The 24,185-nt window shown below is 37.2% G+C and overlaps 1 protein-coding gene across 1 annotated transcript; it reads left to right on the top strand.

Moving 5' to 3' along the window:
* Positions 1-3,597: 3,597 nt before the first annotated feature.
* Positions 3,598-24,185, top strand: LOC127552034 (cytochrome P450 2C23-like). The gene is made up of 9 exons (XM_051982393.1): positions 3,598-3,809; positions 10,872-11,034; positions 11,348-11,497; positions 11,841-12,001; positions 13,846-14,022; positions 19,816-19,957; positions 21,421-21,608; positions 22,965-23,106; positions 23,594-24,185. The coding sequence occupies exons 1-9, from the start codon at positions 3,630-3,632 to the stop codon at positions 23,773-23,775; spliced, it is 1,485 nt and encodes a 494-aa protein (XP_051838353.1). The 5' UTR covers positions 3,598-3,629; the 3' UTR covers positions 23,776-24,185.

The raw sequence follows: 24,185 nt of genomic DNA on the forward strand, positions 1-24,185 counted from the left end.
TGGATTCTGCATCCCCTTTGAAGATTATAAGGCTCCAATGAAACCAGCAGTGAACATAATAAGGTGGGGTTGGTATCCTGGGAAGATACTTAGATTTGGAATCAGGGCATCTGGTTTCAAATCCCAGCTTTGCTTATTATTACTTAGGTAAACTTGGTCAAGTCACTTGCCCAAATCCTCATATCCTCATAATTCAAATGAAGCCAGTAGATTCAATATTTTCATGCTTCCATCCAGCTCTAGATCTATGATCCTCTGATTCTCTTTAATACTTTATGGTTTACCAAGATCTTTACAGACTTCATTTTCCTTAATCCTCTTGAGACTAAATTAGGTGAGCTACATAATTATTACTCATCTTGTTTAAATGCAGAAACCCAGATATTGAGGGGTTTGGTGACTTAAACAAAATGTGTATAACACATCTTTTTAAAATTCATATAAAGCTTCTCTACCACATGAAGATCCAAGAAAGGAAACTCAGGAGGGGTCAGACAGATAAGAGAAGCACCTCAGGAAGCAGCACAATATAGTGAAGTCAGGAAAAATTTGGTTTCAAGTTTTATGCATCCTTTTAATGCATATTTTCCATGAGACCCTGATAAATCAATTAGTCTTTTTGTATCCCAAGAAACATAAGATAAAACTATAAGAAGAGGGCCAGATGTCAAAATTTAAATATTTTTGAATGATATTTTATTTTTTCCAATCATTTTAAATGATATTTATATCAAATCAATTTAAAACCTGAATTTTTCCTCCCCAACCTAGTGATAGAAAAAAATTTGATACAAGTTATACCTGTGCAATTATATAAAGCACTTTTTCATTTTAGTGTTGTGATGATTGAAAGTGTAGACCAAAAAAACAACAAAAAAACCCAAACAAGAAAAAGAAAGTTTTAAAAATATGCTTTGGTCTGCATTTGTAGACCATCAATTTTTTCTCTGGAAGGGGATGATAGTTTTCATCACGAGTTTTTTAGAATTGTGTTGGATCATTATATTGCTGAGAAAAGTTAAGGCAATTACAAGTGATCATGTAGAATATTGCCATTATTGTGTCACATATTGTGTCACACATTTCTTGTTATTTCATTTCAAATCAGTTCATATAAATCATTCCAGTGAGATATTGAGGAATGAATAATATAAAATTTATAATGATAGTTATATAAAGCTTTGATGTGCTTTACAAATAGCATCTCCTCTCCCCAACACAGATGCTATTGTTAGCATTTTATAAATGTGGAAAATGACATAGGCAAAAAGAAGCATTCTGGGATGGCAGTGCTACAAACTATTTATCAATTTGTGTCACTCTGACAACAGTGATAATGATGATCAGAAGGTTCATTCAAAGCTCCCTCCAGAATCCACCTTATGCTTTTTCTGTCCTTGCATCATGCATCTTCCATCGTGTGAAACCAATTAGAAGGAATTAAATAATAACTGTGTTGGATTAGATACACAGATAAGTCATAAAGAAATTCAAACTTGCCCAGAAATTCATGGCAACTTCAAAAGCCATGTCACCAGGGTCAGTGTGTTCTATAAACAAAGAAAGAAGTTCATTTCAGTTTGAGTGAGTCAATTGAGTTCAGGCAGGATTGCAGCTCTGCCTGCTATTCATGGGGGTGTGGCCTTGTATAAATACCTTCAGATCTCTGCTCAGATCTCCAGGTCATTGAAATGGGTGGGGACGATTTATTAGGGGGTGGAGAGAATTACAGGACACAGAGTTTCACCATTTGAGAACAAGATCTTTTAGTTCAACAGTGTCAGTAATCAGGGAAGGAAAATGAGATCTAGGGATAGGAAGGAACCTCACCAAGGTCACAAATGTAACAGGAGGAGAGCCAGGATGACATTTCTGCTATTATTCTCTAATTACTTAACCACCATTTGGTTCAGTTTCAATAACTGTTAAATTGAGATAATAATAGTACCTACTTGGATGGGTGGCTGTGAGCATTAAATGAGAGAACTCATGAAGTTTTTTTGAGCAAAAAGCCTGGACAATAGAAAATGTCAAACTTTATTATTATGAATATTATTATTGCACACATCAAGGGTTCTGTGATTATATCAATGAAGGAACTGACTCTAACAATGGAAATGGCAAGCTAATCACATTTTTGAAGCATAGACAGTTATATTTTAAGTATTCATCCAATGAGGCAGGATGCAAGACATCTATTGGTTAACAACCAGCTTCCTAGGTGGGGGAAATATATATATGTTACCCTGTTAAGTTGAATCTGCACTAGTAACATTTTCTTTGTCACTTTTTAAGGTCTGGCAATGAAACAAAAAATCAGACCATGATGTAGTATTTATGACATGTCCAAGGAGAAAATAGTCACATCTAGAATGTAATAGCAAGTTCCCTTGAGAATGGTTTAGTTAGCTCGAGCAAACCTTTGGGAAAGAATCTTATTTCTTTATGTTTTTATTTTCTTTCTGAACATGTCAATCTCCTTTGTTCAAAAAAAGCAAAAAGCTTTTGTAAAATAGCACATGTGGACAAACTTTCTAGGCAACAGTCTTTCTGTGAATAGAAGACAGGGGCCAATAACTGAATAGTGATTAGCTGAGATCCTACCTCTCTGTCCACTGACCACTGATGACACACTCAGCTATCTTTGAAAATTTATCTTTAAATTCAATTCAAACATAGAACAAGACATACATTCTGATGTGATGCTCTGAGTCTTGCACATGAGATGAAAGCAGAGGTCCTTATCAACAGAAAAATAAGCTCCATTTCAATTCAAATGAGAGGACTAGAAAGAATAAAAGTAATAGTCACAATCAACCTGAGATCTGAGGTTCTGAGAGAGATGGGTTCATGCTCTGCATGACGTGTCATTAGTAGATAAGAGCATGTATCATGGATGGACAGAGGGAAAGTCTTATTAAGGACTGATATCAGAAAAGACATTAATCTGAAAGATCAGGGTCAGAAAGACTAATGTCAGCTCCGAAGACATTGAGGGATGAAAAAATGTTGGGGACACCAAAGGTTTGATGAAGAATAAGAAAGGAATAAATATTGGCCAGGACCACTAAGGCTACAGAGTCACTGCTTAAAGAGAATAGAAAGGAGACAGGGCAGGTCAATACTTATTTGGTTGCCCCTTTCTTTCTCAAACAGAATGTTCTTCCATGTGTAGAAAGAACAAGCATGACAATTAAGCCCAGTGTAGTTTAGGAGATAAGAAGATATCACCTGACCTCTACTGTGAGATCGTGTGCAGAATTGTAGATTCTGGATTCCTGAACCACCTCCTCTCAGACTGAATTTGGATATTTACTCTTTCCTTAGCTGAACAAAGCCCCATAGCCCATGAACCTCCAAAAGATGACACAAAATGCTTCCCTGTCCCAACTGTCCCTGTGAGATTTAGGACCAGGTTCAGATTAGGAACTGATTCCAAAGCAACAGACATGTAGATATTTCCTTAATCACCTCTTGCTGGCTTGGTTAATGGAAAACTAACCGTATCTGCCTGCAAAACTATCCAGTTATTGGCTGGGCATTGCCACCCCTTGTTTTCTATCAATGATTATAAAAATCTAATACTTGAGCTGGAACCTCTGAGAGGTATAGGACCATCTCTCAGAGCAATGGATCCTTGGGGACTCACCACTTCTGTCCTCCTGGGTTGTGTTCTTTTGCTAATCTTCTTGTCTCAATGGAGCCAGGGACTCAAAAAGGGAAAGCTCCCACCAGGTCCTACTCCTCTTCCATTTCTTGGCAACATCCTGCAATTGGATTTGAAGAACATGATTGCATCATTCTCACAGGTAAAAGTGCTGGCTTGGGGGTTTGAATTCCAGCTGATTGGGTTGTGGAGGGAGACACAAAGGCTTCAAAATGTATCTTTAAATCAGGACTCATGTAGATTTAGAGTCTTAGCTCATGAATGGTGAGTTAAGGGCTGGGAGTGATAGCTCCATTAACAAGGATAGTAGGCATTAATTGATTGTTCTGTCAAAACATTGGTAGCAGCAGAAGAAATTCAATATTTACTATGTGTAATGAATTACACTATATATATATATATAAAGGTAAAAATTAATCTCTCTATTAATGAGAACTTCTTTGGCACCTACTGTATGCCAGGCACTGTGACAACAGAGAAACTTAGAATAAAACGATCTCTCCATAAAAGAAAATAGTTTCTGTCCTCTAGAAGCTTATGTTCTCCATGAACATAAGGAGGAATTCTCCATGAGGGATACAATAAATTCATAAAAAAGGAAGTGGAATGTAATTAGAGGACAGAGAAAGCTGTCTTCTCATAATCTCATAATCTGGGACCCCCAAAAAATTTCAAGTAGGAGAGAGCACACGTACTGGACCTTGAAGGAAGTAACAAATTCTTATTGGAAGAGAAGGTGGGAATGACTTCCAGGCATGGGAGACAGTCTGGATAAAGACAAGGAGTTGGGAGATAATATAGTTAGCAGGGTCAATTTGGGGATGAAGAGGAATATAAAATAAATCTGCACACTTAAGGTGGAACCAGCTGTGGAGATATTTAAGTGACAACTTAGTGCAGACTTTTTGAGTTGAAGTAGTCAGAACTGTACCATGGGAATATTAAGTTGTTAGTTGTGTGGATTATTCATTGCAGAAGTGAAATACTTGAAGGAAGAGATTGATCTTGGAGGTTAATGAAAGAATGGATAAAAATATCATTTATCAATTGCTCACTCTGTGCTAAGTAGTGGGAAGATAACAGAGCAAGAGATTTCAGCTAGAAAGACCTTGTGCTCTTTAGGGCACATTAACAAAATACATGGTAAGTCAGAGCATTTCAAGTCAATTCTACTGATAAAATCCATATCTTTTCTGATATTGAAGCATTCAACAAAGACCTTGTTTTTCTTTTATAGTGTTCTGTAGCTGAGGTTTCATCACTTACAGAAGAAGTTGTGAGGCTTTTCCTTCTAGGACTAATGTGTGAAAGACTGGATGCAAGTACAAACAGTTATCGAAGGGTAGGGCTGCCACTCTTGGGAATTTTGGACTTACCTTCCTGCTGGAGTCAGTTTTTTAGCAATTGGTAGTGGTGGTCGTGAGAAAGGTGGGTCCCTTCTCCCTAATGATTCCTCCTCATTTTGAGGATTGCTGTTTGGACTGTGCTGAAAGCAAATTCAGTGGCCTTGGGGCAGGAGTCATTGATATGAAAAGATCCATCACAAAGGCTCTTGAGTAACAGTTGTGGACTATAGCCATTTCCAAAGGAACTTGATGGTGGTTTGACTTTCCTTTCATATTTCATCTTCTCTTTCTCTTGGATGACTTATTGGTTTAACTAGTTTGGATGCCTGTCTCACCAATCTATTACAGCAGTCTAAACAAGGTAGGGGTCAGCAAACATGTGAGGAAGCAAGATGGAATAGATGGGGGGGGGACCTGAAGATAGAATCTATCGGACTTGACCATAGATTATTATAAGTATATAGATATAAGTGAGAATTAAGTCAAATAGAAATCCATGACTGTAATTCAGAGTTAATAGAATTACATTCAAGAGAAGTCCATTGTAATGGACCAGAACTCTGTAGAAATGTACTTAAAACAAGGATTCTTAAAACAAGATGTTAACTCAGTGGAATTGATAAGACAATGGTTATCTCGTTTAGCATGGTGATTAATAGATCTCCAGTGCAGTATGATTGAATTAATCTTACAACAAATAATGGTTTCCTAATGATATAATGATTGGCTTATACTCAGGATACTGCATATAAACTGGGACAAATTCAGCCAGAGAAGGGACTGGGGCAGACTGGGAGAAGACAGAGGACTGGAGGTGGGAGCTCAAGCTCTCAGAGCTAAGGAGAGACATTCATTCCATCTCACACCTTTGTGGTGGCTGGAGGCTGGAGCACAAGCTTTCGGACTGAGACAGACTTCAAGACAGAGACCGCAATGGTGGGCCTCCTGTCTCCCTCACAGAAAACTAGGCACATACTGGAGGACCTCCAGAAAGCTAGCCCAGGCCCCAGGCAAGGACACAGGACTGGGAAGGAGATAATAAAGCCTTTGGACTTTATCCCTGTTTATTATCATAGTGATTATTCTGCTGAAACGAAAGCTGGTGCAAAGATCTCCAGACAACCAACCAGGACATTACAGTCTACCCCTTGGATTCTCAAGGGAAATGAGTAAATTTGGAGAAAGAAGTAGTTTTGTGGGGAAAATTAGTTAGTTGAATTATGGATGTATTATTTGCAATGTGAATAGGACATCCATTTTGAGCACTTCTCAGCCATTGGCTATGTGGAGTTTAAAAATGACAAAGTCTAGTTATATAAACATGGGAGTCTTCTGCTTGGAAATAATCAGAGGCCAAGTGCTAAGGTGCTAAGATCATCTAGTTAGAAAGAGTTTGGCAGTTCATGAGATCTCTAAGGGAGTAGAGAGAAAAGAGACCCCACGAAGGTCTTTGTAGTTAGGAGAGATATGATATTCCAGCAGAATAAATGGAAGAGACAAGTGTCATGGAAAGTCTCCAAATACTTGATTATCCAAGCTCCTAGTTCTTCCTTCCTCCATTTTGGGGGGAATTTTGAGTTTTGTTTCATTACTTTTTTTTTTTCTGTTTTTTTTTTTTTAAATAATTTTTTATTGATAGAACCCATGCCAGGGTAATTTTTTTTAACAGCATTATCCCTTGCATTCACTTCTGTTCCGATTTTCCCCTCCCTCCCTCCACCCCGTCCCCCAGATGGCAAGCAGTCCTTTACATGTTGAATAGGTTACAGTATATCCTAGATACAATATATGTGTGCAGAACCAAACAGTTCTCTTGTTGCTCAGGGAGAATTGGATTCAGAAGGTATAAATAACCCGGGAAGAAAAACAAAAATGCAAGCAGTTTATATTCATTTTCCAGTGTTCTTTCTTTGGGTGTAGCTGCTTCTGTCCATCTTTGATCAATTGAAACTGAATTAGCTCTCTTTATCGAAGAGGTCCACTTCCATCAGAATACATCCTCAAACAGTATCATTGTTGGGGTATATAATGATCTCCTGGTTCTGCTCATTTCACTCAGCATCAGTTCATGTAAGTCTCGCCAGTCCTCTCTGTATTCATCCCGCTGGTCATTCCTTACAGAACAATAATATTCCATAATGTTCATATACCACAATTTACTCAACCATTCTCCAATTGATGGACATCCATTCATTTTCCAGCTTCTAGCCACTACAAACAGGGCTGCCACAAACATTTTGGCACATACAGGTCCCTTTCCCTTCTTTAGTATCTCTTTGGGATATAAGCCCAGTAGAAACACTGCTGGATCAAAGGGTTTGTACAGTTTGATAACTTTTTGAGCATAGTTCCAAATTGCTCTCCAGAATGGCTGGATGTATTCACAATTCCACCAACAATGTATCAGTGTCCCTGTTTTCCCACATCCCCTCCAACATTCCACATTATCTTTCCCTGTCACTCTAGCCAATCTGACAGGTGTATAGTGGTATCTCAGAGTTGTCTTAATTTGAATTTCTCTGATTAATATTTAATTTGGAGCATATTTTCATATGTCTATAAATTCATTACTTCTTGATATCTTATAGAGCCATTAGCTTCAAGTCATTCCAAACTAAATGTTAAAAAAAAAAAAAAAAAAATACTTTGTAAAATAAAGGCAAATGAAATTTACATCAAAAGATATTTGGCAAACATCGAGGAAGGGACACAGTGATGATAGTGAGTCGTCCTATCTTCATCAAGCAGAGAAAATTCCAGGTTAACTTTATGTCTTTAGACAAAGTTAGGAAAGTGACACCTTTTCAACTGCACAATTACATAGGATATGGAATATAGGGTATCTTCTACATATGAACAAAGAGGAAACGCAGTGTTCGTTGTTGGAACCATAGTTTGAGCTTCAAATATGTCTCCACTGGAAATGTATATGGGAATATAGATCTCCTCCTCCTTTTCCTTCTCCTCCTGCTCCTCTTCCTCCTCCTCCTCCTCTTCCTTGGTCCTACTCCTTCTCCTCTTGTTCATGTTCATGTTCTTGTTGTTGTGGTTGTTGTTGTTGTTGTTGTTGTTCTTCTTCTTCTAGGATGCTTATAGAAACTTCTAATATTTTTTATTCTTTTAGAAGATCAAGAGGTCATCCTCTAACCCAGGAGTTTAGGGACGGAAGCTACAAACAAGGCTTACCAAAGACCCTGCTAACTCCAAGGAAATACTTCTCAAGGGCTTGGTGAAAGTCTTTTACCATTAAATTGATGTTAAAATTAAACAGATATTCAAATCAGATCATCAACTTCTTAATTGGGTTCAGATTTTACAAAAAAACTTATGGGGATTTATAGTAAAAAGGTCAAAAGAAGTGGAAGCATTGCATGTTGATAGAATTTTTTATCTGATGTGGGTAAATACTGAGGAAGGTTGTGTGCTACAGTGGATAGAACAGTAGGTCTAGGTCAGAAGTCCTCTGTTTGCTATTTTTGGAACTTTGGCCCCATCTCTTTATATCACTGGGCTCTAGCTCCTTCTTCTGTGAAACAAATTGACTTCCAAGGTTTCTTCTCTCTTTAGAGCTGTTCCTATTGTTCAAGTTACCTATGACTCCCTCCACTTTCTCCCCCATTTTTTGAATAATAGTTGCCTCTACTCTAATTTCCCCACATAAAAGGAATATAGTTTTGCCTCTTCAATTCTGTTTTCAGTAATGTGTCCCACTGTTAGTGCCTTCACATAGGAAAAAGACAATGCTGATTCATCTATGATTTTACTGTTTTCCCCTTGGTGAGTCATCATTCCATAACCATCACCTTACCTTATCTGTTCTCCTGGGTCTTTTCTGCAAGGGCCACAAGTCTAACATTTTCAGGACTAGGTGTCAGGTTAGGCTTTTTTTTTAGCTAAAGGGATTTGTTTTCTAAATGGAATAGCCTACTTCGTCCTTTTCACTCTACTTCCCCTATACTTAATTCCAGGTTAGTATCAGATAGTCATATGGAAGATTCCTTCTTTCTATTATCTTTCTCTGAATCCATCCAAATTTATGAAAATATGGGATTCTACATTTGTGGAAAAATGTTTTGATCATGGGTTTTAGGAAAGATTTTACTTTAGATCTTTAGACCTGTGAACAAACAAATTTATCCACCCTGTTCTCCCCAAATTTATTCCCTGGTGTTAGGGAGGATCAAATGTGCCCCCAACCCGCAGTGGAGGAGCAGTCTGGCTTAGCAATAGTGTGATATTTCAAAGATTCAGGGAAACTTTCTCAGAGCAACTCAACTTATCAATAGCTCCATCCTCTAACTCGAGATTTGTAAACTTTTATGAGGGTAAATTCCAAATGGGTCCAGAGTTTAAGTTGTTCAAAGTACATATCACCCTGCATATCTCACTGCAATGGTTCATTCTCTTCTTATAGAACTTAGAGAAATTTAGCAGCCACCCCTTTGAGGACACAAACTTTTAGTGGGGATACAGAATGGGGAAATGAGCCAATAGGTCAATGAAACAATTTGCAAAGTGAGCTTATAAAAATGTGTTGAAAATAAATGTAAGGTAATATCTGTGAAGGGGGAGCTCTGCAATGGGGGGAAAGCCTAGGAAAAAACCTGCAACGAAAGTGTCGTTTGAACTAAGCTTTGTGAAGATTAGGAATTCTAAGAGGCAAGGAAGAAATGGATCCTAGGCATAGGAACTACAAAAGCCTCATAGCATAGAGTGTTATGTGAGAAACATCAAGAGTACCAGTTAGTCTGAACCATGAAATAGACGAAGGATAAGGACACTGGACAGGTGGGTTCTAGCTGGGTTGTAAAGGATGTTAAATGTTTAAAAAAGTTACATTTGGCCACAGAGGTAATGGAACCATTGAAGTTTGTTGATTATGAGGTCAAACCTATTCTTATATACTAGGACCTTAGCCATAGGTAAGGAAATTTGGGTGATTTTTACTGTAGGGATAAAGAATTTTATTTTATGCTTCAAAGGTAATTTTAATCCAAGATGTATAGATCTGTGAGCTATGGACATAGTAATTATGAGATGACCAAGTATAAGAGTACAAAAAGAGAAGAGAAGATGGCCCAGAACAATACTATGGGGAAAACTGATGCATGTGTGGTTAAATGTGGACTATAATTCAGCAAAGGATATTGATAAGTGGAAATGAGAAAAGGAAAGGGAATGGGAAAGGATACAGACAAAGACAGAGAAAGAGGGACAGGGAGGCAAAGAGAGAAGAATTAGAGAAAACCAGAGAGAAGAGAGTAAAGAGAAATGAAGGTAATCAAAGGAGTAAAATGTTGTAAAGAGGTGTAAAAGAATGTGAATTAAGGTAAAGCCACCAAATTTGGCTAAGCTGAGACCATTAGAGGTTTGTTGGAAGTGAATGTTGATGACTGAAGAATTACTACAAATATTTCAAAAGGAGAAGAGAGGCAATAATAATAAATAGGAGATGTTAGGAGATGGCAATTCCCTCTCCATTTTGGATGGCATTTTGACATGTCTTGCTATAAATCTTCCATGGGGAAACTACACAAAATCAAATACAGACCTTTTTAGAACGTTTTTACCCAACATAGGTACCAATAGAGCAAACTCTGCCTGAAAAAAATTCTGTGCCATGTAATAACATGGATTTCCAAAAAGCAAACTAAAAGTTCCCATTGAACACAACTTTGTTGTCCCACAGCTTATGTCTTTTTATACTCTGGATGCATTTACAAAATATTGTCCCATGCATGTATAGGCACACATATGTACACATGCATATGGAACATCAGGAGGTAATTGTGGGGATAAATTCTAACACTCTAACCGTTTAAACTGATGTTTCTTCTTTCTTGGCATTCTTTTCACAGCTGGCTGAAAAATATGGCCCCATCTATACTCTTCATTTTGGAAGTCAGCGTATTGTGGTGCTATATGGATATAAAATTATTAAAGAAGCTCTAATTGATCAAGGAGATGCTTTTGTAGACAGAGGAAGTGTTCCTATATTTGATGATATAATCAAAAGAAAAGGTAAGTTTAGTTTATTCAAAAGAGTGATTGAAATGCAAAAGAGTATATCAGAATATATCTAGTAGAATCAAATAATTCAATGCTGAGCCTAGTTATTGGTTTCAGTTTTAATGTCTATTTTCAGCACCTAAGACAAAGCCTAAATGTGGTAGTACTTGCACTAAATGCAGCACCATCACATTTTGGTTTCAATTGAATAAAATTAAATTTGATGAAAGAATTAGGCCAAAATCCCATGGCCACCATGCACACTGTGCTCTCTGCCACCTTCAGTGTTAGAATGACCAATGTCCTTTTCTTCTATTTTGCCTAGGAATTGTTTTCAATGATGGAGAAAGTTGGAAGCAAATGCGTAGATTTTCCCTTATGACCCTGAGGAACTTTGGGATGGGGAAGAGAAGCATTGAAGAAAGAGTTCAAGAAGAAGCCCAATGTCTAGTGGAGGAATTCAGGAAAACAAAAGGTTGGTTTTCTTTTCTTTCCTCCTGGGGATGGGTAGTTCAATTTCCCATCCACAGCTTATATACTATTTACTTTGGCAGTCATTCTATATGTTAGCCTCTGTCCATTGAAAAGGCAATCACTGTGCTGGGCCAGAAAATTCCCTTCTCTCTTCTCATACTCTAATATCACAAGTTAGTCTAGTTTTCTAGAAGAGTAAAGGAAATTGTCCAGGAGAACAACATCTTCTATCCTTAGAAGAAATAAACATGGCACGGGGAGAAGAAATGTCCAATTTCTACATAATTGGAACATTTCTGTTAAAGTTGTTTTTTTTTCCTTTTGTTCACTTTTCTCTGCATTAGGTCAGCCCACTGATCCCACCTTCATCCTTGGCTGTGCCCCATGCAATGTGATCTGTTCTGTCCTCTTCCATGATAGATTTAAGTACAATAATGAGAAATTTCTATATCTGATGAAACTGTTAAATGAAAACTTTCAGCTCCTTAATTCACGATGGACACAGGTAAGACCTGAGCTGTCTTCATATTTTGTGGCCGTTTGCTCAGTTTCAGCAACAGGACAGATGTACCATAGATTCTCAACTCTTAGCAAAATCTTCAATACACAGGAACACATACCCTTTGTGTATTATGCACTCAAGGACAATAATATCATGTAATATTTTTGGCTCTGAAATGAGATATTCTTTTCGCAGTATTCTGTGAACTACTTCTAGGTCATACAAATATTTAAGAAACAGAGAGAACTGTCTGATTAGATCTTAGGATATTCCAAGTATGATAATGCTCATAGATGTGGGCAAGTAAAATAGTTATTTACAAAGAGCCTGCAAACCATTCTTAAAGGATTAGGGAGGACAGCTGGGCAAAGCTTAAGAAAGTCATCTCCAGATTACATCAGTGTTATGGCTTAGTCTCTACAATGGATGGACATGTAGGATCAAAGCAGTCATTCACTGAAATCAGAACTAAGGATCTTCATTCCTTTTCCTTCTACCTACTAAAGGTGCCTATTCCTCTCACTTCAGGTGTTGAGCTTCCCTGACATGTTCTAATCTCTAATTAGTTGCTCCTCTCCCCAGTCTTAATCACCAGTCCTACTAGAATTTAACTGCATTATACTTTACTAATCATAAATGGAGGCATCCCATAACTGGAAGACAAAGAAGCATTGTCTCCTATCCAGGTTTCTGTCTCTGCTCCATGTTCCTTTCTGTCAGACAAATGACATTGCTAACACCTGAAACTGAATGACTTCGACTTCCCTAGTTCCATTGTATATTATCCTGAAATTTGTTCTGTCCAGTTAGGATAAGATGTTTTGTTTGCTGATGGCTGGAAGAAATTCTCCCCTTTTTTCAAATCAATGCTAAGTCATTTTTGAATGGATGCTTTCAAGACACCCCCCCCCCCACACACACACACACTGCTATTTTACTGTAAAGATTGTGTGAGTAGATTGGTCTCAAAAAAGTAGGAAAGTCTTAATTTTTCCTCATAAGTATTTGAAACTGTATTTAAATAATGGTAAATGTCAAAAAAATTGTTGTGGGAAAATTAGCATGTTGAAAAACTGTTGGTGTCTGGATTGTTCAGGTAACCTGGAAAGCAATTTAGGTCTGTCACTTCCAAATTAGTAAATCATATCTGTCTTATGAACTAGCAATACCATGATTTGGCCAGTATGCCCCCAAAAAATCAAAAAAAAAAAGAAGAAAGTGTGTAAAACTGAAAGTTATATGCAAAAAAAAATTGAACTGAGGTTTTTTAGGGGGCTTCAAAGTACTGGAAACTAAGGGGCTTTTCATTAATTGGAAATAACTGAATAAATTCTGGGATATGAATATAACAGAATTTTATATTTTGATAAATGATGAAAGGTAGACCTGTACACATGGGAAAATTTTATGAATGGTTGCCAAAAAAGTGAGTAGAACCAATTTGTGCAATGAGAAAAACAATGGGAAGATAAATATCATGCTAGGCTAATGTACTTTAATTGATATAAAAACTCACCATGATTCCAGAGGAACCAAAATGAAACCTGCTATGTTCCTTCTGACAGAGAGAGGATGGACTCGAAATATAAAATGTGATGCATGTTTCTGGCTATTGCTAAGAAGAGGCTTTGTTTTGCTTGACTATATATATATATTTCAAGGGGTTTGTTTTTCTTTTTTTTTCAGTATGTGGAGAAGACAAGACACTCTTTGTCTTATTATTTATTGACAAAGAGTGTCAATAAAAATGAATAGAATAGAAGAGTTTATAATTAGAAATATAGAGTTGTCTCTTTATGACAGTCAACTCACATGTATTTGCTTGGGTTTGGGGGGGCACGATGTAGCTCTACAACTTTTTACCAGGATTCAGAGTGTACCTCCCTGGAAAACATAAAACAATTTTTAAAAATATCGAAGAACTGAGACATTTCATTTTGGAAAGAGTGAAGGAGCATCAAAAAGTACTAGATCCCACCAACCCTCAAGACTTCATTGACTGCTACCTCTCCAAAATGCAGCAGGTAGGATGCATGGGGGAAGCACCTTGCTCTTGAACAAAGCTGATATTCCAAAATTCTTACAGGTCACATTCTTCAAACTCTATGGGACAGTATTGATCATAAAAAAGTCAGAGACTATCTGAGTAAGAAAAAGCCTTGGTTTATTACATTCTCATGGGAAAGGGCATTTGTATCTGACAAAGTATTTATCTGCAAAAGGAGTGCAAAGCAGAAATTGCTAAACACCTGATTAAATAGTCTGAATGCAGAAATCCCAAAAATCCCCCCATCTCTTATGTCCCTCAGCATGGCCTTTTCCCCATTGTTTGGGGGAGTCTGGGGTTTCATTGTGGAAATCTAACCCCAAATCAAAAGAATAAATTGCCTTTAAAAGAGATACTTAAATGCTACTTAACAAGAGGAGGTAGAAAACAGGTAGGGACAAACACCTGCAACTTTTCAGTTATAGCTATTTATTATTATAAAGTGCCAAGTCACAATTGAGGTATAGTTTAAGGCTAATATATATTCTCATGAAAGTGTCTTCACTCATATATTTCCACGAAAACCATTGGATGGGACATTAGAAATTAGCAAGGCATCCATTTTCCCTAAGTGTCCATTGGCTTTCTACTGATCTCTTACATGAATATTTTAAGGGAAATTAGAAGAGTTCTGAATTGCTAGAAGATGAGCTCATGATCTCAGCTTTCCTGTTTGGAAGAAGATATTATATTGTAGAATCAATTAATAATTATTTAGCAAGACCCTATCATGTGCCAGATAGTGCTGAAGACACAAAAGAGGCAAAAGATAGTCCCTGAGCACAAGAAGCTTCCAATAAAATGGGAGAGATAATATGCAAAAAATATATAACAAAGCAAGCTCTAAATAGGAATAAAAATGACATGAGATCAAATTCAACTTCAGACACTAGCTATGTAGTCCTGGGCAAGTTATATCACCATTGACTCCCTCAGTTTCCTCATCTTTAAGTTGAGGATGATAGCATTTATTTTCGAGGGTGATTGTGAGGATAAAATGATGTTTTTGTAAAGCATATCATCAACTGTAAAATAGGTAGTGGATGGCTCAGTCAATTGAACACTGGGCCTGGATTAAGAAAGACCCAAATACAAATCGATACTTGGACATTTCCAGTCTGGGTGATCATGTGTAAATCATTTAACCTCTGATTGCCTGAAAATGATCCACTGGAGAAGGAAAGGCCAACCACTCCAATGTCTTTGCCAGGAAAAGATTAAATGGACTTAGGAAAATCAGACATGACCGAAATAACTGAACAGCAACAGAGCACAAACCTGAAAGCATTAAATGACTGCTAACTAATTTTATAAATGCTAGTTATAACTAGCTGCCACAAAAGCACTCCTAATTAATTATTTTCAGGAATAGGATGATCTTTAGCTTGCTCCTCAGAAAAATGAAAAAGATATGAAAACCTCCGAAAATTGTGCAAATAAATTTAGAAAACAAATAAAGCACTTCTAGTATCCTATTCTTTCTCCTGATAATAAAAATTTACTCAGATTGTTCCGGGATATCAGTCCAACATTCCATTTAATCCTCAAAGTATATTCTCATCGTACATAGTTCCACTCAGACTGATAGAGGGAGTTAGGGGATGCCATGGATAGAGTATTGAGCCTGAAATCAGAAAGACTTATGTTTAAATTATAGAGACAGACGTTATAGCAGTATAATCCTGCTAAGTCATTTCATATCGGTCTGCTTCTATTCCTTCAACTGTATAATGAAAATAATAATACCCTCTACTTCCCAGGGTCATTGTAAAGATCAAATGATATATTTGTACAGGACATGGCACATAGCATATGCCAGATAAATGCTTATATCCTTCATTCCTTCATAGTCTCAATCAAGAGACTCAACTTCCCAAGAAGGAATGATCATTTGGGGGATATTGCGCAAGCAAGTCTGTTTCCCACTGGATCTAAGCTGTCCAGTAACACATGTCATTGGGGAAGAGGAGTGCAGTAGGGAAGAGTAGAAAGGAAATATCTTCTAACCTTCCCTCCCTAACCTCCGAGTCATGGCAGCAATCATTAACTCTACTCTGCCCTCTTTCATAACACAGCCATCCTATTTCAGTTCAGCTGGAAAATAACTCCCTCTTAACAGTTCTCCAGGCAGCAAGATTCTCAGTCCATTCTTCACAAATCTGCGAATTTAAGGTGCATAAAGTATGAGAATCTTTGAAACCTTTCCATGAGCAAGATGCTTTAGGGCTTTCAGATACAATGCAAATTCATGTATTTGGCTTTTAGCACCCTTCACTATTTGGCTGCAACCTTTCTTTCTAGACTGGTGATGCATTTCCCCCTCACAGCCTCTATGCTCCAGCCAAACTGGCCTGCTTGCTGGTTCCAATAAAATGTATTCTATTTTTTCCCTCTGTGCCTTTATGCAATTTGGCTCCCATGCCTGGAATTCTCTCTTCTATTTCCTCAACACTTAGTAGTTATAATATTCTTCTACACTTACCTGCTAACTCCTTCAAGGAGCCTTTCCTTATTCCCCTCACTGTTCTTGACCCTGCCAGAAATCTCTGTCTATTTATTTTGTGTAGATCCCATACATATTTATCTCTAAATGTATTTTAGACCTTCAATAGGATGTAAACTCTGTCTTATTTTTGTCCTTTGCCTTTCTGTCACTACTACCTAGCACTTTGCCTCACATTTAGTGGAGATATCTTATATATTTGTCAACTGAGTGATATAACATACAGATAAACATATTAAACAGCACAGAATTAAATATATTTCATTAAAATGTTCACTAGAAATTTTATTCCAAGGTTGATACCAAGACTCCTTTAACTCCCTACCTAGATATAATGTTACTTTGTTCCTTCTGCCTCTTTATTTTTTACCTTTCTTTCAGGGGCTCAGAGTCAGTGAGTTTTTCCAGTAGTGAATTGACATAAAAGTATGAGTATTGATATCATTGCTTAATCTTTCTCATTAATGTATTTACTTCATGCTTGTCTAGTTTGAAGTTTTCCAAGTCAAATATCTGTCTCACTTTGAAATTCTTTTTAGGATATGCCTGAAAAACACTTTTTCTCTCCTCCAAGACACTCTTTTAAAAAGTCAAATGTTTATTTCCTCCTACCCAGTGAAGATGAGATAAAATCCTCATTAGCACATAATCATAATCAAGAAGAATAAATTTCCATATAAAATAAATATCAAAAAATGTGTCCCATTCTGCATAGTAAGCCAATAATTGTCTTCTCTGAAGGCAGATAGCATTCTTTATCATCTGCACTTGAATCAATGACTTGATTATTTTTTCACAATTGTTCATTTTTATAACATTGATGTATAAAAGCCAATCTTATTTCATATATGATCAAGGTCATATTTAAAAGATAACTAATTTATGACTATAACCTAATTTACTTTGATCTTGATGTTTTCTAATCTCTTTGATTTTTCAGAGAGGAGTAGTCCTGAAGAGGTGAAAGACTGTCTTTGCCCAAAAATACTTCTTTAATGTTGAATATCTAATTTTTGAGCACTAACGTTCTTAATGTGTTAAATTTGATGCTTCGTTCTCTTGGATAGCCTCTGAATTCTATCTATCTATCTATACTTTGTCCTCAATTTTTTTTTTAAATTGTGCATTTTCCATTATTTAAATATTAGGTATTTAATTTGCTATTTTAATTTTCTATTACTTTTACATCCTTTTGGCTTGTAGAGAGCCAATATTGTTCTTCCAATATTGTTATCTTCAAATTTTATGTCAAAATTTCTCTATTTTCTAGTACCAAATCTGTAAGTTTCATCTGAAAAGAATTTATTTTAGACACATTATCTATTATATGTTCTAAATTATTTATTTGCTTTTTAATTTTTGAGACACGTTTAGCTCACTCTTCATCTTTTTTTTTCTTTTAATTCTTTTTTATTTGTGAAACACAATAACAATAGTAGCTATGGTATTTGTCTCACGCTTCAATACTTCTAAAATATTTTACAAATATCATCTTACTTGTACCTCACAACAACCCTAGGAGGTAGTTGCTATTATTATTGCCATTTTAGAGAAGAGAAAATGGATTCATATAAAAATGGAATAAGTGGCTCAGAGTCACAAAACTAGAGAAGTTTGCACTTAGATTTGAACTCAGATCTTCCTAACTCCACATCCAATGCTCCATCCATTATGCTATCTAGATGTCTCTATGGTATTGTGCCTTTATATCTGAGATTCCTATAATGTTTACTGCACTGTTTTCTGTTTTCTTAGAGATGTTTGTATAGTTATTCTTGATTACATCATCTATATTCATTTTTTCCTATCCGGGTCTAAATAATTTGCTCATTTCTCTGCTTCATGCCAGTTGAGTTGGGTAGAAATTGACTTCTGCCCAAACTTTATCTCAGCCTTTAAAAAAATTACACTTAGGGAGCTTCATTTACATTTCAGGTAACCTACTATTAAGTCTTCTCCTATATTCCATCATCCACCTATTTCCATTTTCTCCTGTGTGATCTTGAAAAAAAAAATCATTTCATTTTTCTAGGCTTCTATTTCCTTTGTGTAAAATGATTGTGATCTCCAAGATACTTCCAAACTCTAAATCCAATGAGTTTGCATATTTCATAGAATTTCACATCATCTGTGAGTTGGAAAGGACTTCTGCAGCCACATAATTTAAAATCTGATCCATTAGAATACTTTTGCTTCCATTGTCACAGGAGAAAAGATGCATAATAATACTTTGAAGTTACAGAGAAACATTCATTTCTGCATGAAAGGGATAATGTCCAGGGCTGAATGAACTTCAAGGTGCAGCTAGGTGACCACTTAAGGAAGATTGTAAAAAGGAAATTTCTGTTCACTCATAGGTTGATTGGATGAAATTCACTTTCCTTACAACATTTGAAATTCTGTATTCTCTGCCAATAAAATTTTCTCTCAATTTCACATTTTGAAAATCTGAAATTTCTGTTGCTGCTGCTTGTTTTATTAAGATGCTGTCCTGTTTGGGCGTGAAAATATCAGCATGAGGGCTCACTTACCAGTTCATTAGAGTTTTGCATGAATTACTTGATTAGGCCCTTTTCGTACCTTGTACATCATTGATATTAAATAGAGTACTGAAAAGGATCCAGCTCTTTCCTGTTACATATAAGGAATTAAGGAACTTTCCCATGGCCATATATGCATGCCTCTTAGCTGGGGCTAATTTTAGATCCAGTTCTTCCTGATTCAAAGTTTAGTGCTCTATCTATTATGCCATATTGTTTGCGGGAAAGAAGGTTCCCTGGAAAGGGTAAACCTATGGCTGGATAGTAGAAGCCTAAGGGTGTTGGCAAATTCTAGTCTATTGGAGTTGGCAATTGTCACATGCCTTCTAGAGCCCCGAAGCTGGGGTGCCAAAATGTACTGCCTTAGTGGAGGAGTGAAGAAAGCAGAAGACCCACAAGGATGGTGAAAATATGGAGTCCATTTATTCCAAGGTCTTCCCCCTTTATATACCCTAATATCCATGTGCCCAGTATATATTAGTTTCTCAGGAAGGCTGAGAGCCCTCAGGGCAGATGGGGAGGCAAAGCAGACATTGTCAGCAGGTTCCCTCTGAGCTGAAGAGTCTTAAACCTCACCCAGAATTCCCCCACTGTCTGTGACCCTCTACTGGCAATGAAGGTGGGGGAGGTTCCTAGGACATGTACTTATGCACTCACATATTTCTTGTTTGCTAATGACTTTCCCTGCTGTCTCTCATTATTTCATCCATTGGTACCTCTGTTCTAGGAAAAAGATAATCCCCACTCTGAATTTGACTTAGAGAATCTAGTAATGACTGGAGCAAACTTATTTGTTGCTGGAACAGAGACAACCAGCAGCACTCTAAGATATGGCCTGCTGCTGATTCTGAAGCATCCTGAGGTCCAAGGTAAAGTACAAGAACTGCCATGCTTATAGACCAGCTTACTGTCCCAGCCTTGTACCTTGCTCGGGGGCTAGCCCCACTTTCCAACTTTTGGGGTTCGTATGACTTCCACACAGAGCAGCAACAGGTCAGACAATAGCATAGAACATTTGGCCAAGACTTAGTTATTTAAATATGTGAAGTTCTGTCATATGGAATTAAATTCACTTAAACTAACATGTATAAAGTTCCTACTGTGCACTTTATGCTTATGTCCAAAAAAAGTCCAATGAAAAAACCCCCTTTTTCTGAAAAGACATATTCTACCAGTGCTGGTTTTGTGGGAGCAGAACTAGGTACCAGGGAGAGAAGTTATAGCCTGACAAATGGAAACTTCATTTAGGGAAAGACTTGCAAACTATGAAGTTCTCCCAAAGCCCATTTAGCTGTATAGCTGCCCTGGAGGTAATGAGTTCTCCTTCACAGGAGGTTCTCAAGCATAATCTTGATGAACCTTTGTCTTTTCCATTAGAAATAGGATTAGTGAAAAATTAGATGGTGAAATTAATAGGACACTGGCCTGGAGTCTGGAGAAACTGAATTCAAATCCAGTCTCTAATACCTAATATTTAGTGGCTGTATCTCTAATACCTAATATTTAGTAGCTGTATGGCCCTAGGTAAGTCACTTAACCCCGTATACACCTTGCTCAAAAACTATGCACTTATCTATATGTATAGATAAATAACCATATAACAATCAGAGTCTCTATTATATTATAATATATATTACATATACTATGTTATAATAGACATAATAGAATATCTCTAGTATACAAAGATAATGGTACAAATAGCATGATGGCCATAGGTAAAAATGAGGCATTTCAAATGCCGAAAGTGGTGTCCCAGAAGCTTAGATGTTGAGTCAGGAACTGAAACATATATGTCTGGTGAAGGGTTTAAATCAAGATGATAATGTCATCTCCACCACTATCAAACTCAAATGAAGATATCTACTTTCTTTGAGAATACTAAATGGCATTATATAGAAAGGATGTAAGGTTTGCGAATGAGTTGACATATTATTTCATCTGATGTCCTCTAAGGGAGGGGCAGCTATTATATGCATTATATAAATCATAAAATAACAGGTTTTGAAGTATAGGGAATCTTGGAAGACACATAGTTTGTGATCCTCATTTTTCACCTGAGGAAAATCAGGCTTAGAAAGGCTTAATGACGTGGCTGGATGGACACAGATGAGGTATAAAGAGGAATATAAACATAGCTCTTCCTGATTACTATCCACTGAGCCACAGAGAATTATCCCATTGCTGCTGCTAAAGCCTGAAGAGAAACAGGACCCTGAGCTCCTCTGAGAATCATTGCAGATCATATGATCAGGCAGATACTCCACACAAGCTCTGTTGGGCTTTCTGAGAAGACCGGGGATTCCAGTGATTATTCCTGTTTTTATTCCTGCAGCAAAAATTCATGAGGAAATTGACCGTGTGATTGGACATAATCGAGCTCCTTCCATAAAGGACAGACAAGATATGCCCTATATGGATGCTGTGGTACACGAAGTGCAAAGATTTGCTAACATCATACCTCTCAACCTGTCCCATGCAGTGACTCGGGACATCCAGTTGCAACAATATTTCCTCCCCAAGGTCAGTAATCATGGGGGAATGAGATCTAGTATTGGAAGACATCTAAAATATAATCTGATTCAGTGATCTCATTTTAGACATGAGAAAATCAAGTCCCATTGTCATGATCTCATAGGAAATCTTCTGTTACATATAGCTAACTTAGATGCAGTGCTGAATGAAGAATGAGAAAAAGGTATTTGTTATCTTGTTTCTTCCTGCTTCCCAATCACCACAGCAACAACACAGAAAGCAAATGTATAGGGAAAATAATGGAAAGATTGCTCAAAATGATTTTTATTTTTTTTTCATTTCTTCTTATTAGGCAGTAAAGTGGATTGGGGAAATATTATTATCTGTCCCATTGTGAAGGTGGGCACACTGAGTTTCAAGTCAGATGAATTGCCTAGGGTCATTTAAAATGTTGGAGTAAAGATTAAATCCTAGATATAAATGTCCAAATACTGCTTTTCAGGGTTACTAAAAACATTGATTGAGTGAATTTGAATTAGACAGAGCTTTTGTAGCATTGGATCAGCAGAATTATTCTCCCTCAAAGAAAGAAGGGAGCATTCCAGCTACTTTCACATTTAATATACCCCCTGAGTGCATTATTCGGTTCAAATCCTCAAGACTTCAGAAAGAATCTCCTGTGTGAGGATTGCTGGCCACATTCTGCTGACACCAAACAAGAATAGAAGGTTTTTTGAGTATTGAGGACCTTGACTTCTCTTGGAGAAAGAATAATTCAGCATAGAAAGTTCCAGTCAAAGGATCAATTTTCTTTTTCACATCCAATTGTGACTTGGTTGACAGAGTGACTTTCTGTTGAAGAAACTCCCTCGGCAGCAAGTCTGATCTGTTCCTACTTTCTTTCATCATTGCCAGGGACACGGGCATTTCTCTTATTTTGCCCAGAGTTGCATAGGCATTAGATGTACACATGGTGCATGGAACTGAGGGGACAGGGAGCACAAAGACCTTTAGTCTTGGTCAAAGCTTCCTTGGTGCAACCTAAAGTCAAACTGTGAGGAAAACTAGGGATTCTCAAAGGATGAAGTGAGGAAAGTGTGCCTTCTAAGCATGGGCCATAACTACTATAAAGGCAAGAAGAGCAGAGAGGGAGCATAGTGGATGGGAAATAGCAGTTGGACCAGTTTAGGCTAGAACCCAAAGAAGATGTGATGGAGACAATAATGGAGATATCAATATGAAAAGCTAGACTAGAATCTGTGCAAGTTCTCAGTAGCTAGATATCCCAATTACCATAATGCAAGAATTTTGTGTTAGAGACAGGAGGGAGTCACTGAAAGTCCTTGGGATTGACATAGCAAGAGTATTCATGGATATAATTGACTTTGGATTTCTTCCCTTTAGGGCACAACAATCTTCCCGCTTCTCTTCCCAATCTTGTTTGACAGCAAAGAGTTTCCCAACCCTGAACGGTTTGATCCCCAACACTTCCTGGATAAAAATGGGAAATTCAAAAAAAGCGACTACTTCATGCCTTTTTCCATTGGTAAAAAGAAACCCTTCATATCTGCACCTCTCACTCTAATGGGAGAATCCTGTTCCCTCTCTAACCCTCCTCTCACTGAGCTTCCTCCCAATGGTCCTTCTGAGGACAGCCCACTATGGCATGTGACTCACTTTGTTTTCTAGTCTTCCTATGCCCTGGCTTCTTCTGCCAGTCCTCGCAAGATGAGCTGAGCATCGTGGCTGCTCACCTATCCCCTTCCTTATGGAACTATGATTCCATTGCATGATCTTCTCCACAAGGGCTCACTTTGGGAAGAGTGGTGTGAAGAGGGAATTCCTTTTGGCTCCTAGTGAAAGTTAATGATTGAACTATATGTCACAATAATAGATTTCACCATTTCTGCCCATCTACATCCTTCTCTTTTATTTTGTCCCCACAAATGTCTAGATCCAATGAGACTGTTTCGCTTTGGCTGACACTATGATATCGCATGAAGTTTTCTATGTGTAATTTTATTTCTTTTCAGGAAAAAGGTCTTGTCTTGGAGAGGGCCTGGCAAGAATGGAGTTGTTTTTGTTCTTTACCACAATTCTACAGAACTTCACCCTCAAATCAGTTGAAGATCCAAATGAAATCAGCATCAAGACCAAGCAGGTTGGGTTCACCAACCTTCCACGATTTTATGAGCTATGCTTTCTTCCTCGCTAAAAAAAGAACACAAACTTGTTTGGAAAAATTAGCCAGTCAACTTCATCTTCTGGATTCAAAGTTCTCTTTTTTTTTGCATGTATCTCCTTGAAGGAAGGAAACTTTCTCACCTTTTGATTAAAAAGGATCTTAATTTCCAAAGACAAAAGAAGCTAATAGAACACCTTGTATGTCATTGCATAATAGGTGTTGCTTTATAGACATTCATGTGTAATCCAATGCTCCAGCCATGCTATAATCCATATCCTCAAATTCCATTGTCAGGTTTCAGAGGAAGATCTTTAAAATATCCTTCCAAAACCTGTATTAGTTTGTACTTTTCAAATAACCTCAAGGATAATCTTATTCTGTATCATACAGTTTTTCTTTGCAAATTTGTGGTACAATAAACATGGTTGTGTTGCTAATAA

The sequence above is a fragment of the Antechinus flavipes genome, chromosome 2 (genome assembly GCF_016432865.1).
Source record: "Antechinus flavipes isolate AdamAnt ecotype Samford, QLD, Australia chromosome 2, AdamAnt_v2, whole genome shotgun sequence".
Lineage (NCBI taxonomy): Eukaryota > Metazoa > Chordata > Mammalia > Dasyuromorphia > Dasyuridae > Antechinus > Antechinus flavipes.